Here is a 12,368-nt window from a genome sequence, read left to right on the forward strand (position 1 = left end):
GACACGTGGCAAATGGGTCCAGTCCAGTCGTGGTCAAACCGCAGAGGAAACCCCCACTCCCGCACCAGCAGCTGCGGGCATGCGGCGCCACTAGCTTGCGGCCGCAGATCGGCGCCGGCGCCGGCGGGGTGGCAGCGATCCATGAGCATGAAGCTCCCGCACCCGCCGCTGGGGGAGGAGGAGCCGTCCCCGCCGCCGCAGCGCCGGCCGCGCGGCTTCGCCTCGGGTCCCGCGCCGTCGGCCGGGGCGGCGGGGCCGCCGCGGAGGCGGGGCGAGCGGGAGCGGGAGCGGGAGAAGGAGCGGACGAAGCTGCGGGAGCGGCACCGGCGCGCCATCACGAGCCGCATGCTGGCCGGGCTGCGGCAGCACGGCAACTTCCCGCTCCCCGCCCGCGCCGACATGAACGACGTCCTCGCCGCCCTCGCCCGCGCCGCCGGATGGACCGTGCACCCCGATGGCACCACCTTCCGCTCCTCGAACCAACCACCACCCCTGCCTCCTCCTCCCCAGTTGGTCCGAGCACCCTCTACCTCTCTGCTTTTGCATATGTTGCTTACTGCTTAGAAGGCTTGCAATTTAGTTTCCTTTGTTCTTCTTAATTTCTAGATACTGCAGACTCTGCATGCTAATTTTAGCACTGTAGTACCTGCTTCGCAGGAAAGCTTTAGTAGTGCTGTCCTAACAGATTGTTGTTGGTGTTATTTGTGTATCAGGGAATGTTTCAAGTAGCTTCTGGGGATACGCCAGCTTTCATCAACGCTCTGAACAGTTACGCCATCGGAACACCATTAGATTCTCAGGCTTCGGCCCTACAAACAGATGATAGTCTGTCACCATCATCACTAGACTCAGTTGTGGCAGAGCGAAGCATTAAAACCGAGAACTTTGGGAATTCCAGTTCGGTCAATTCTCTCAATTGTATGGACAATAACCAGGTGAGCTTCATCTTGTATTGGAATAGTAAGCCCATTATGCTGATATGTTGCGACAAAATACTTGTTATTACTGCAATATGCCCATCATGCTCTACCTCTCTTTTGTGTTGCTCAAGCAATTGAGCAAGAGATTTTTACTAATGTACATCTCGCATTTCTGTATCTCACAAGGAAACAATATTTGATTTGGCATAAATTGATAACATAATTCTGCACTTCATCCTGCTGATAGGAACTCAGGGCCTATTGTATTGTTCTTTGTAATGACTTGCGGTCTGTGTTCCTTTCATTTACGAGTATCAACTACTGTCACGGCCATATTATAGCTCACAATGTTCTAAGTTCCATTTTGCAATAGCGTTCTAGTCACATCATATGACGATTTCAGTAGTACATTACCATTTTTAGAGACTATGCTAAACTAACAATGTTTCTCTGACTGTTGAATCTCTTGCAGTTACTGAGATCATCGGCAATGTTGGCAGGTGATTACACAAAAACTCCATATATACCAGTTTATGCTTCTCTGCCTGTAAGTTCCCAGCAAACTTCTTGATTTGATGTCTGATATATAACTTGGTGGTGTCAATTTGTTCATTTATTATCTATCATTAAGCAATATTGCCTTTATTTGACATGTTATACGCAATTCCATCCTTGTTAAGCTTATATGCTTTTAAAATAAATCATGAGAACTGAGAAGGCCAGCACCAGGATTATTTCTGTCAGAATATTCACAGTACTTCCAGAGTTGTGACCCAGCACCAAGTTCATGCTTTTACTGTTTCCTGCAGATGGGCATTATCAATAGCCACTGTCAATTGGTAGACCCAGAGGGTGTACGTGCTGAACTAAGGCATCTGAAGTCTTTGAACGTGGATGGGGTCGTTGTTGACTGTTGGTGGGGTATCGTGGAAGCCTGGATTCCTCGCAAATATGAGTGGTCTGGGTACAGGGACCTTTTTGGTATAATTAAAGAGTTCAAGCTGAAAGTTCAGGTTAGGAATACCTGTCTAAATTTACTGTGCATTATTAGTACTGATTTGTAGGGCATTGATATTGAGTTCTGGACACAGTATGTTAAAAGATGATTAGTTGTATTATTTCAGTCTATGCTTGATGTCTACTCCTATAGGAGGACAAATTCTAAACAAATTATAGAAACTTAAGGGACTTTGATTCATAGAATTCTAAGTTCTAATGTCTATGACATAAAAGAAATGGATCTCTAGTTTATATGATGTATTTTCTATCAACTATCGAATGCAGCAAAATACTTTACATCCTTGCAAAAGGAAGTTCTGTAAACTTTCCCACTTCTCCTTTTTTGGAGACTTGTTTACATTGGCTAATGAGTGTTCTTTGACAAATGTCTTAAGGTTGTGTTGTCATTCCATGGATCTGGAGAGACTGGATCTGGTGATGTGTTAATCTCTCTCCCAAAGTGGATCATGGAAATTGCAAAAGAGAACCAGGATATATTTTTCACGGATCGCGAAGGGAGAAGAAATACAGAATGCCTTTCCTGGGGGATTGACAAAGAACGAGTCCTTCGAGGGAGAACTGGCATTGAGGTATTGGGTCATCCTTGGTAAATTTTCTTCTCTCTTCACCGTTTTTTCTCTTTACCATTTTACAAGAACTAGGACAGACATTCTCCTTACATTATGTTGGTTAGTTCATCATTTTCCCATCTTTATGCCTTGTGGTACCTACCTTCTACCCATCTTTCTTGTTTATGCCCTACTCTAAGTCAAGGAAAAACTAGTACACTGAGGCTTCATGAGATAATCTATCTGCAGGTGTATTTTGATTTCATGAGGAGCTTCCATACGGAATTCAGAAACCTATCCGAAGAGGGTCTTATTTCTGCTATTGAAATTGGATTGGGTGCTTCAGGGGAGCTAAGATATCCTTCATTCCCAGCAAGAATGGGCTGGAAATATCCTGGTATTGGTGAGTTTCAGGTATTTACGTGCACTTAAATACCAAATTCAAATTCGCAAGGGTGTTCTTTCAGGACTAATCTTCCCATTCCATCTTTTCCCCTTTCTAACTGGTTCATTCTATTAAGTGGACATGAGAGGTATGAACCTCATATTTTTCTTGAATAAATCATATATAAGTCACTATGTGTGTCATAGTAATTATTAAATACCAGCAAGGTTTGTAGTGCATCACCATGGTGAGTATGGGGCACTTAAGCTGTGTTACAATACTTTTTTTGATCTCATCAAAACATCAGTTACAATTGAGGCCATGAAACTCATGGTTAAGGCAATAGTAACAGCCATTGTTAAGGCTGCTGTAACAGCCATGTTTATTGAGCTATTAGAGGAAGAATTGAAACATTACATTTATGTTAGATGTAACATCTACCGTGTGTAATCCCTATATATGTGTAATCTTGAGATCAGTGGAATTAGCTTTTTCACCATTCATTTGTCTCCACAAATTCTACCATAACAAGCTGCTGAGATTCTACAAGGGATTTGCAGTTCTTGCATTAGCATAAAGAGGCATACCTCCCAAGAAATATGTTATAAAGAACATTTTGCACTTGGTAACAAGTTCCCAAAAGGCTGCAATAGATTTGGTCACTATGAACACCCTGTCTCTGGGTTCTCAAAAGGCTGCAATAAATTTGGTCACTATGCAACACCCTGTCTCTCTCTGTCTGATCTATTAATTAGATTCTACTGCCCAGTGTATGACTTGAATTTAACTCTTGGATTACTACTACAATCTAGTGTTAAGTGCATCTCTGATGTATAATGGTGCAATGCATATAACTTTATATTTTCTTTGGGATACATTGGCTGCATTTCCTTTATTGATTTCCATTGTTGACAGTGTTATGACAGGTACATGCAAAAGAATTTACGCCAATCAGCGCTGTCACGGGGTCATCTATTTTGGGCACGTGGACCTGATAATGCTGGCTATTATAACTCAAGACCACATGAAACTGGCTTCTTTTGTGATGGAGGTGATTATGACAGCTACTATGGACGTTTTTTCCTTAACTGGTATTCTGGAATCCTCATCGATCATGTGGATCAGGTTCTCTCGCTTGCTGCTCTTGCATTTGATGGAGCGGAAATAGTTGTGAAGGTATGTAACGCTGGTTTGTAGAGTTATTGTTTTGATTCTGAAGTACCATTCTTCTCTTGCTGATTTCCCAAGAGAGCATGTACCCTTTGGTTTATTTCCTGTATGAGATGTTTGTTGGTGTCATGACCCCAACAAACTGCAGAAATGTAGCATAAATTTTCTAGTTTTTTCTATATTGAACCACACTGCTCGAGTGTCTAAAGCAGCCGAGTGTCTAGAATATGGTCGATAGGTTACTCAGTTCAAGTCAAACTTGAATGATCGATATCCGCCTAAACCCTGGATATTGAGTTAATCAGAATGCCAATCATTAGATTGAAGGAGGCTGTCACACAAAGTTGGTTCGTAGGCTGAAAAGAAACTGAATCCATTAGTCTTGGACAAACTTGTGAAAATCATGTTAGCGTGCATTTGCCTGATGCTTTTTCTGTTATGCAATAATACAATAGATACTTACACTGTATAATTTACTGCACTGATAAGTCCAACAGCTGTTGCACACATTTTGCGACATTTGTTTTACTGTTTGGCTGTTCCATAACAAGGTTAACCTCTTTCATCAGATTCCATCTATCTATTGGTGGTACAGAACTGCAAGCCATGCTGCAGAGCTTACAGCAGGATTCTACAATCCAACAAACAGAGATGGATATTCTCCGGTTCTCAAAATGCTCAAGAAGCATTCTATAATTCTTAAGCTTGTTTGTTATGGGGCAGAGTTTACAGTTCAGGAGAATGATGAAGCATTTGCGGATCCAGAAGGTTTAACCTGGCAGGTAAGATGCTCTAAATTCTTCTGTAGGCAAGTTTCGTAAGTTTGGTGGGCTAATTTCAGTACACACAAAATTTGTGCAGGTGATGAATGCAGCATGGGATCATGGACTGCCTCTATGTATAGAGAGTGCTCTTCCGTGTCTTGATGGTGACATGTACTCTCAAATCCTTGACACAGCAAAGCCTAGGAATGATCCAGATCGCCACCATGCATCGTTCTTTGCATACCGTCAACAGCCTCCGTTCCTTTTGCAGAGAGACGCTTGCTATCCAGAACTTCGTACATTTGTCAAGTGTATGCACGGTTAGTATCAGTTTTGTCACTTCACAACTTATCGTTGTCATGGTAGTGTCTTTAACATAGTTCTTACCTATTATTATTAATGACCATTCATGACTTGTGCAAGCTGCGGCTAAGATGTAATATATATGTTGAAGACATAGAAGGTTGTGAATCCATAACTGTGTAGATGATTTTATCCACAGGCGAGGCTCCCCAGAACGGAGAAGATTGAATTTCCCTGCTGGCCCAACAGTGAAACAGAGGAGGTGGTTTCGGATTTCAGCCAGCCACTTTTCAAGTGAATGGTGGATATTCAGATTCACTGCCTTACTATTAACACCTAGTTTATATTCCAGTTGATGCCTGCACGTCAGCCATTTAGGCTTTGTTTACTGGTCAAACTGGGCAGGTGCCGTCGCAGACCTTTTATAGAGGCACCTCCACGAGAGATAGCATAACGCATGCTGTAATAGTTATGGAGAACATGGAGCTTGGCAACATTGCAATGGAAATGCCATGCTTGTGCCAGAAAACAGCATGGCAGATTATTACATGTGTCACCATCGTCTCACTCAGTGAGCCTGATATCAAAGGCAAAAGTAATCAAGAAGCCGAACCAGTGACCGAGCAGATTTGCTTGTTGAAGCTAGCTGAACCACTTAGTATATTGAAGACCTATGACTTGTCTGATGCCAGAGGAAAGTCACGATGGCCCCTGCCACTTATGACTTTATCCTATTCATCCAGCCCAATCTTTGTGCCCCATGGAGCTGACTGCTGGACGCCTGGACCCATAAACATTGCATCGGATGGTCGTGGGCGGCAGATATGCGCCCTGCAAATTCAGAGCACGGTGCCGCTCCTTTGTGCTTTTCAATGCTCATGAACGCTGGGGCAGCTTTTCAGCATTTGCTCGAGTAGTTGGACACTTTCTTTTCCAACACTTTATGGTAAACATCTACAACTCCAGTACCGTGGCAGTATCTTGCTCGTATATGCAATGCGACCGTATAATTTATTTTTTTTTGAACTTAACGACCATATAAATTTGTACACGCACGTTGATGTCTCACTGACATGTGGCATGATGAGGAGTTGTTGAACTGGTTCAGCTCGACGTCCGGGAGAGAACAGCCAAGCCTGAGCCCAGATGCTTTATGCATTTGTCGTCTCACTCACAACAAGTACCCATCAAGTGAAGCGAGCTACGCTTAGCGGATGCAGAACGTGAATCAGGTCTGCGAACCTGAGGATATTTTACTTGGGCACCAGCTGCTCCATCAGAGCCCCAAATTTTCTACCAAAGATAACGACAACACATCAATTCAATCTTTCTTTAAAAAAATCCATCAAATTTTGAAGCCGGCAAAGTAAACCATTTGTATACAAACCAACGAGTTTTTTTTTCATTCCATTTCACTGAGACTATCTAGACAACTGCACAGGCTATGACAGGGGCAACACCTGCACAGGATGAAACAGAAGGGGGCACAGTAATCTTGAGGGGAACAGCAACATCTCCGGAAGATAATTTCCCATGGAGTTCACAGATCCGAATGAAAGGGGAGCGGCTGAGTTGAAAGCTTTTGCATGGGAGGCAGGGGACCAGGCCTGATGAGCACGAGCAGCAGCCTAGGCTTTTCACGCGCTGGAGGCCAAAGGACACCAGCTCGATCAACTGAGCAGCAGAGCCCACCATGTTTGATCGCAGTCGCAGCTGCGTACAGATTTCCCATCAAGTACCGCGTCCTTGTCAAGTTTGTCATGTATTCCTTCCCTTCCCCCTGGCTGAGCTGCGGCTTTGTACAGTGCCCAGCAGGATCATGGTTCAGCTGTAACCACAGCTTATCAAAACGATTCCAGAATTCCACTGACCCAACCATTGATTCTAAAACTACGAGGAACAGAGAACTGCATTTGAATTTGAATTCATTAGCATGAAGGAAAAGACAAATCCATGTTGAAGAGACTCAGAATCTGTGTGTGCTGAGTGCTGACCCATTTGCTCAAGTTGTGCCATGCATGTCCCAGCGCCACATGAAAAATAACAACTTTATGTTGATCTAGCTCCTACTGGAGAAAGTAAATCCATTAGCAATGTGTTCATCATGAACTGAAAATTACAGCAGGATGGAGCAAGGTTTCTACAGCCACCATGCTTATCATAACTAAATTACGACAGGATGAAACAAAATATTGACCATCATGGTCTGCGTCTGAGAACATATGAAGACTGTAAAACAGTGAAATTTTTTACCGCCACCAATCTGGACCACGGTACCAATGTACAATCTACCCGGAGCTGGAATTCCACCATGCTCTGCTTCTGCTCATTCATTCAAGTCAATCCAGGCGGTATCAGGCTCGGATATTAATATTCCTCGACAGCTTTTCAGAACATGTTCTCCTGGGCGGCTGTCGTGGCTTTAGCGGAAATATTCCAACCACTAAAAATTACTCCACCTCGCTCATCAGCTCCAGCTCAAAGATGGAGGGAATCCCCTTTTCCTGGAACAAGTTCAAATGCCAGCCATGGACGACCAGTCGGCCACCTAGTGCCAATCGGCTACTTTGTCTCTTCCCCCCTCTTCCTGACGGAAAAAGAATCTTGATCGCCGAGCATATATTCCTGGACACCTAATCACTGACTCCCTCTTTTCAAAGGTAAAAAAAAAAGAACCCAATGCCCACTTGGGCACTACAACATCAACAACTATATATAGTAGTATGCTCAAAATCATGATGAAAGTTGAGTTTGCTAAGTTCATGGACAAGATGTTTCGATGCATTTCTTAAAAAAAAAAAGATGTTTGAACACCTATAGCAGTTAAAAATATTTGTCCTCTGATGAAAAAAAAGAGCTCTAACAAGCTCCCACTACATGGATCTGTTTCAGTAGAAATAGCACATCATTATTTCCGTAATGATATGGATCCGACAACTGGAATCACAATTATACGAGTCTTAGCTTAAATCCTAAGCATGATGCTGCCAGGTTAAAAGAATGTAGTAACTGACTGGTCAGCCCTGCTTTTTCAGCCAAACCATGAGAATAATGGTACCCCTAATACCCTAACCTAGTGCCCCAAAACACCTCAAAGTTATTTCTAATGTCTGCATCAAACTTTAAATCTTGGTAGAGAAAAATATGTGATATTTCAGATCCCAAACCAGACTAGTTTGGGGCTGGCAATTAGGAGCAGTTCACAGGCACAAACTGAAACGAGTCAGATTGCCAACCGGACTGAAACGAGTATAACTTTAAATCAAAGAGGAAATCAGATTTGGAAAATCCACATATCAAAACTGACTGGTTCAGGAGGCTGGAAATTGGGTGGAGTTTCCAGCTAATAATAGAAACAAACCATATTTCCCGTTTGCCCCAGAAACAGTTTTTCCACTGCAAATCCTAGCTTTCATGGTGCTAAGTAGTACTGATGCATGCAACAATTTCACCATGATTCTAGGCTCTAGGTTTCATCCAAAAACGATCCTCTAGACATCACCTCATAGGAAGTCGTATGTAACAAGGAAAGTTGGTTGGTACCGATGTAGTTTATAGAAAAAGGTCCATCTAGGAAGCTACCTACACAACTAGACCAATCAGTGGCACTACAGTTGAACCAAATCCTGAAACTTATCCATTTATCAGAAATTATTTTAGATATAGGAGTACCATTTAAACAAAGCAGATCACAACATCCATCCAGAAAAATCAACTCATATATTTCCCATATATAGAAATTGATACAGAATTACATATGCATAACCATCAAGAATCAAATGACCCCAAAAGGATTGAACCTCAAACTATCCCATCGTAGCTGCTTTCAATTGTTCATTGTCATCACAGGTAAAGTTGAAACTTTCTTGAAGAATGGAATGTTCTGCAATGTCCGCCAGAATGAAGTTGCAACGTCAAATGAAACCATGAATAATCTACAAAAAAAAAGTAACCTTCCAACTGAATGTAGAATAATAGGGCAAGGTACAATTATGCGGCATGCCGCCATATGCATTCATTACGTTAGCAGACTACTTAGACACATATAGGGCTAATATTTCAATCATAACTGATACAATAAATAAAGTTATAAACCGTGAAAGTAGTTTGTCATCAAGCTGTTAAGCATATATAGCTAATAATAACCCTAGTTTAGGAATTGGAATTAATTTCAAACTAGCCTTTGCCAGGCTCAGCTTGTTTGGCGCACCAGGCTTTACTCTTTAGGTCTCTATTTCAATGGGTTGAACAATTGGCTGTCTCAGAATTGTAATTTGTAACTAACTCCAATAATAGGTTACAGCAAATCAAGCAAAGTAAGCCAGCCAAACAAGTAAATGAGATAATTACTATGTAATCAGATATCCACAAAGTAACAATAAAAAAAACCCGTTAAGCTTCCGTTACTTGCTCCACTTCCTTTACTCATACAGTTGGGACTAGTTTCCTTTTTTTCATATCAAACTAAAAGGAACTGTTTTTTTTTCTTTCTGATTGCATTTGAGCTTCACTCTCCGTATTTATCCCGCCAAATTAAACCATGTTGGCCAAGTCTGGTCTTGTGGGTTAGGTTCTAAACATTCGGGCAGAGCAAACCCAAAACTAGTAGCCCATTTGACCTGGATTAGGCTTATTTGGGCTATATGCATTTACTCACGTTAACTCCTATACAAGCCTCATGGATCTGGCGTAAACCACTAACAACGGCAATACATATGAGAATCATTCAATCAACTCAACTGAATTTGGCATGAATAAAGCTAGTCAGAAACATATTGTCAGGTATCATAATTTCCAGAATTAGCATGTGCCACAAAGGCCACTCTGCAGACTACAGCGAATGAGCTCAATAAAGCATACGCGAGCACTTAAATGCTTGCTGCGCCATAATTTCAACCTTGCAGGGCTCACAGTGCATCCCTAGCAGTAAAAGGGATCAGATAACAACTAGATCAATTAATCTCTATATATGCAGCCCAATCTAGCCGAGACCATCTAGACATGGCATCTCGGCGACCCAATTTTACCGCTCACGCAAGAAATCCAAGCCTCCCCTGTGCCATGAGAAATTGCAGTAAGCGTTATGGACAGAAAATTGCCGTGATAAAAAGATAAGTAATCTACTAAACGGATGGGTCCTGCCTATTAGAACGGATCATCCAATCAATTGGATGATACTACCGAAATTAAGCGCCAGATCCAGATCCGGATTGATGCTGAACCTGGGCAGAGATCCGCAAGGCACCCTGCCATCAACCTCCACGGCCTCCACGGCGACAGAGAGAATCACAGCAACCAACAACCATCGCCGATCCTAGAAACGCAGGCAACAAGCGGGCTAAACCAACAACTCGGTAATCAAGTAGCGCGGGCGGCGGCGGCGCGGCCCGGGGGGGCCGGGGCGGGCGGGCGAGCTGCAGTTATCGCTGTGCCGGCTCCGATTCACTTGGTGCAAGGCGGGATCCGTCCCGGCGGCGCGGGCGTCGGGTCCCGATCTGCACCAAGCGAGTCCGAGGCGGCGCGGCGGCGGGGAGACGCGAGGCGAGGAGCTTCCCGAATTGCTCGCTCGCTCAGTGGCTCGCGCGGGCAGTGGGAGGAAGAGGAGGCGTGGCAGGCACGGCGACTGCTCGGCGAGTGGTGGGTGGTGGTGGAGACCGGGGAGAGGAGCGGGCGGGGATTTTATAGTTGGGGAGCGGGCCGGGGCTCGCGGCGAGAATATTAGGGTGCGGGGGGAGGTGGGCCCGGGCGCGCAGCGAGAGCATGTGCCGCTCCTCCCCGCCGGCTTTAGGGAAAGGGGGCGCCTTGCTTTTTTAGGGCTTTGGTAGTTTTGCTTCCCCAGCTTTTCTGATTCCTTCTTTTTATGGTGGGTGGATCCATCCTTTCTCTTCTCTGCTGTGTGTTTTCCCTCTGTTCTCGGTGTCAAAAAGAAATACAAGTTTCGTTTTCCATAAATCAAACAATTTAAGTTTAGCTAAATTTAGACAAAATAGTATTAACATTTATGTTACAAAATAATTATCATTGGATTAATTATGTAATATATTGCATAATAAATCTATTTGAAGAAATAAATGTTGGTAATTTATTGTATAAATTTGATCAAGCTTGAGAGTGTATGATCTCTTGGGAAGCAATAATTTCATCCTTTTCCAAAGGAATGGAGACATGGAGTATATATATGATGGTTGGTGAGAAATGAACTTGATGTTTACTTGTGTGCTGGCAGTGAGATTTTTTAGCCTTGCCGACAATAAGGTTGAATGTGATTGTACACAACGATCGATTATCATATACCCCTCGAGAGAGGGAGACTTTCTATAGAGTAGAACAAGCAAATGGTAATGCAAAGTAGATATATCGATAAGTGTAGGCAGGGGCGGAGCCTAGTGGAGGTCAAACTGGGCTCCGGCCCCCCTTGCTTGGTGAAATTTTGCATGTCTGTCTCCTCCTGAACTCTATCTACACATATGCATGACCGCATACAGCATAGCAACAGCTGCACGCCACTCCTGATTAAATTGATTCTCTCTGGCTAGATGCTAGTTGCACTTGTTTATACTGTCAAAAATTTTCTACATGAACTTTTGTATAGGTGTCTGTGTTGGCGCTATGAATTGGCCCCCCTAGTTTTTCTTCACGCTCCACCACTGAGTGTAGGGCACAACTATCAGTATATGCACAACCTTGGTCACTCCATTCCTTACAAGGGAAAACAAAGGATACAATGACCAAATCACCTTGCCAATGACAAGATGTATGTGTTTTCTTCATCAACTTTTGCTCTGGATCTAGGTAATATGGTCATCATCAGCAACTGTGAAGGCAGGTAATGGCATCTGGTAACCTTCAAAAAAAAAAGTAATGGCATCTGGCAGAGCCAAGGCTATTGTCCTAGTTGTAGCCCTGGTTCGTGCTATAGAATTTATATATGGTAATTGTAAGAAGATATGTCAAGCGTTGCCTGGGGAGCAATCTTTTTTTCTAAAAAAAATGGAGAGTATCCATTCTGCAGTATATCTAACGAATAACGGTGTTAACCATGAGTAGTACAACAAAGATCATGGTAGCCACTTGAAAATAGGGATGCAATCGTTTGCACAAGTAATCCTTGCCTTCCAATAATATATTTAAATGAAAAGGAACATCAAGAACAAATCAAAAGGTCAACAAAAAATTATATTTACATTGTGTTTAGTTTGCGGAAAAAATTGTCTCGTATGAAACAGTTAAATATGCAATTAGTTATTTTTTTAACTGC

At 43.0% G+C, this 12,368-nt stretch overlaps 1 protein-coding gene and 1 long non-coding RNA gene across 3 annotated transcripts; one reads left to right on the plus strand and one right to left on the minus strand.

Moving 5' to 3' along the window:
• Positions 1-48: 48 nt before the first annotated feature.
• LOC120654545 (beta-amylase 8-like) lies at positions 49-5,987 on the plus strand. 2 transcript variants are annotated; one of them, XM_039932114.1, is made up of 10 exons: positions 49-513; positions 714-935; positions 1,393-1,467; positions 1,730-1,933; positions 2,315-2,509; positions 2,738-2,902; positions 3,789-4,049; positions 4,613-4,825; positions 4,905-5,127; positions 5,310-5,987. In XM_039932114.1, exons 1-10 carry the CDS (start codon positions 142-144, stop codon positions 5,336-5,338), a joined length of 1,959 nt encoding a protein of 652 aa, XP_039788048.1. In that variant the 5' UTR covers positions 49-141; the 3' UTR covers positions 5,339-5,987. The 2 variants fall into 2 exon arrangements, with proteins under 2 accessions (XP_039788048.1, XP_039788049.1); XM_039932115.1 differs by having other exon boundaries at positions 294-509.
• A 473-nt stretch (positions 5,988-6,460) lies between these two features.
• LOC120654549 lies at positions 6,461-10,751 on the minus strand. Its single transcript, XR_005667100.1, has 2 exons — positions 7,105-10,751; positions 6,461-7,017 (listed from the first exon to the last, which is right to left on the minus strand). It is a non-coding gene; the product is annotated as an uncharacterized LOC120654549 (long non-coding RNA).
• Between the last annotated feature and the right edge of the window lie 1,617 nt (positions 10,752-12,368).

Source organism: Panicum virgatum, chromosome 1N (genome assembly GCF_016808335.1).
Source record: "Panicum virgatum strain AP13 chromosome 1N, P.virgatum_v5, whole genome shotgun sequence".
NCBI lineage: Eukaryota > Viridiplantae > Streptophyta > Magnoliopsida > Poales > Poaceae > Panicum > Panicum virgatum.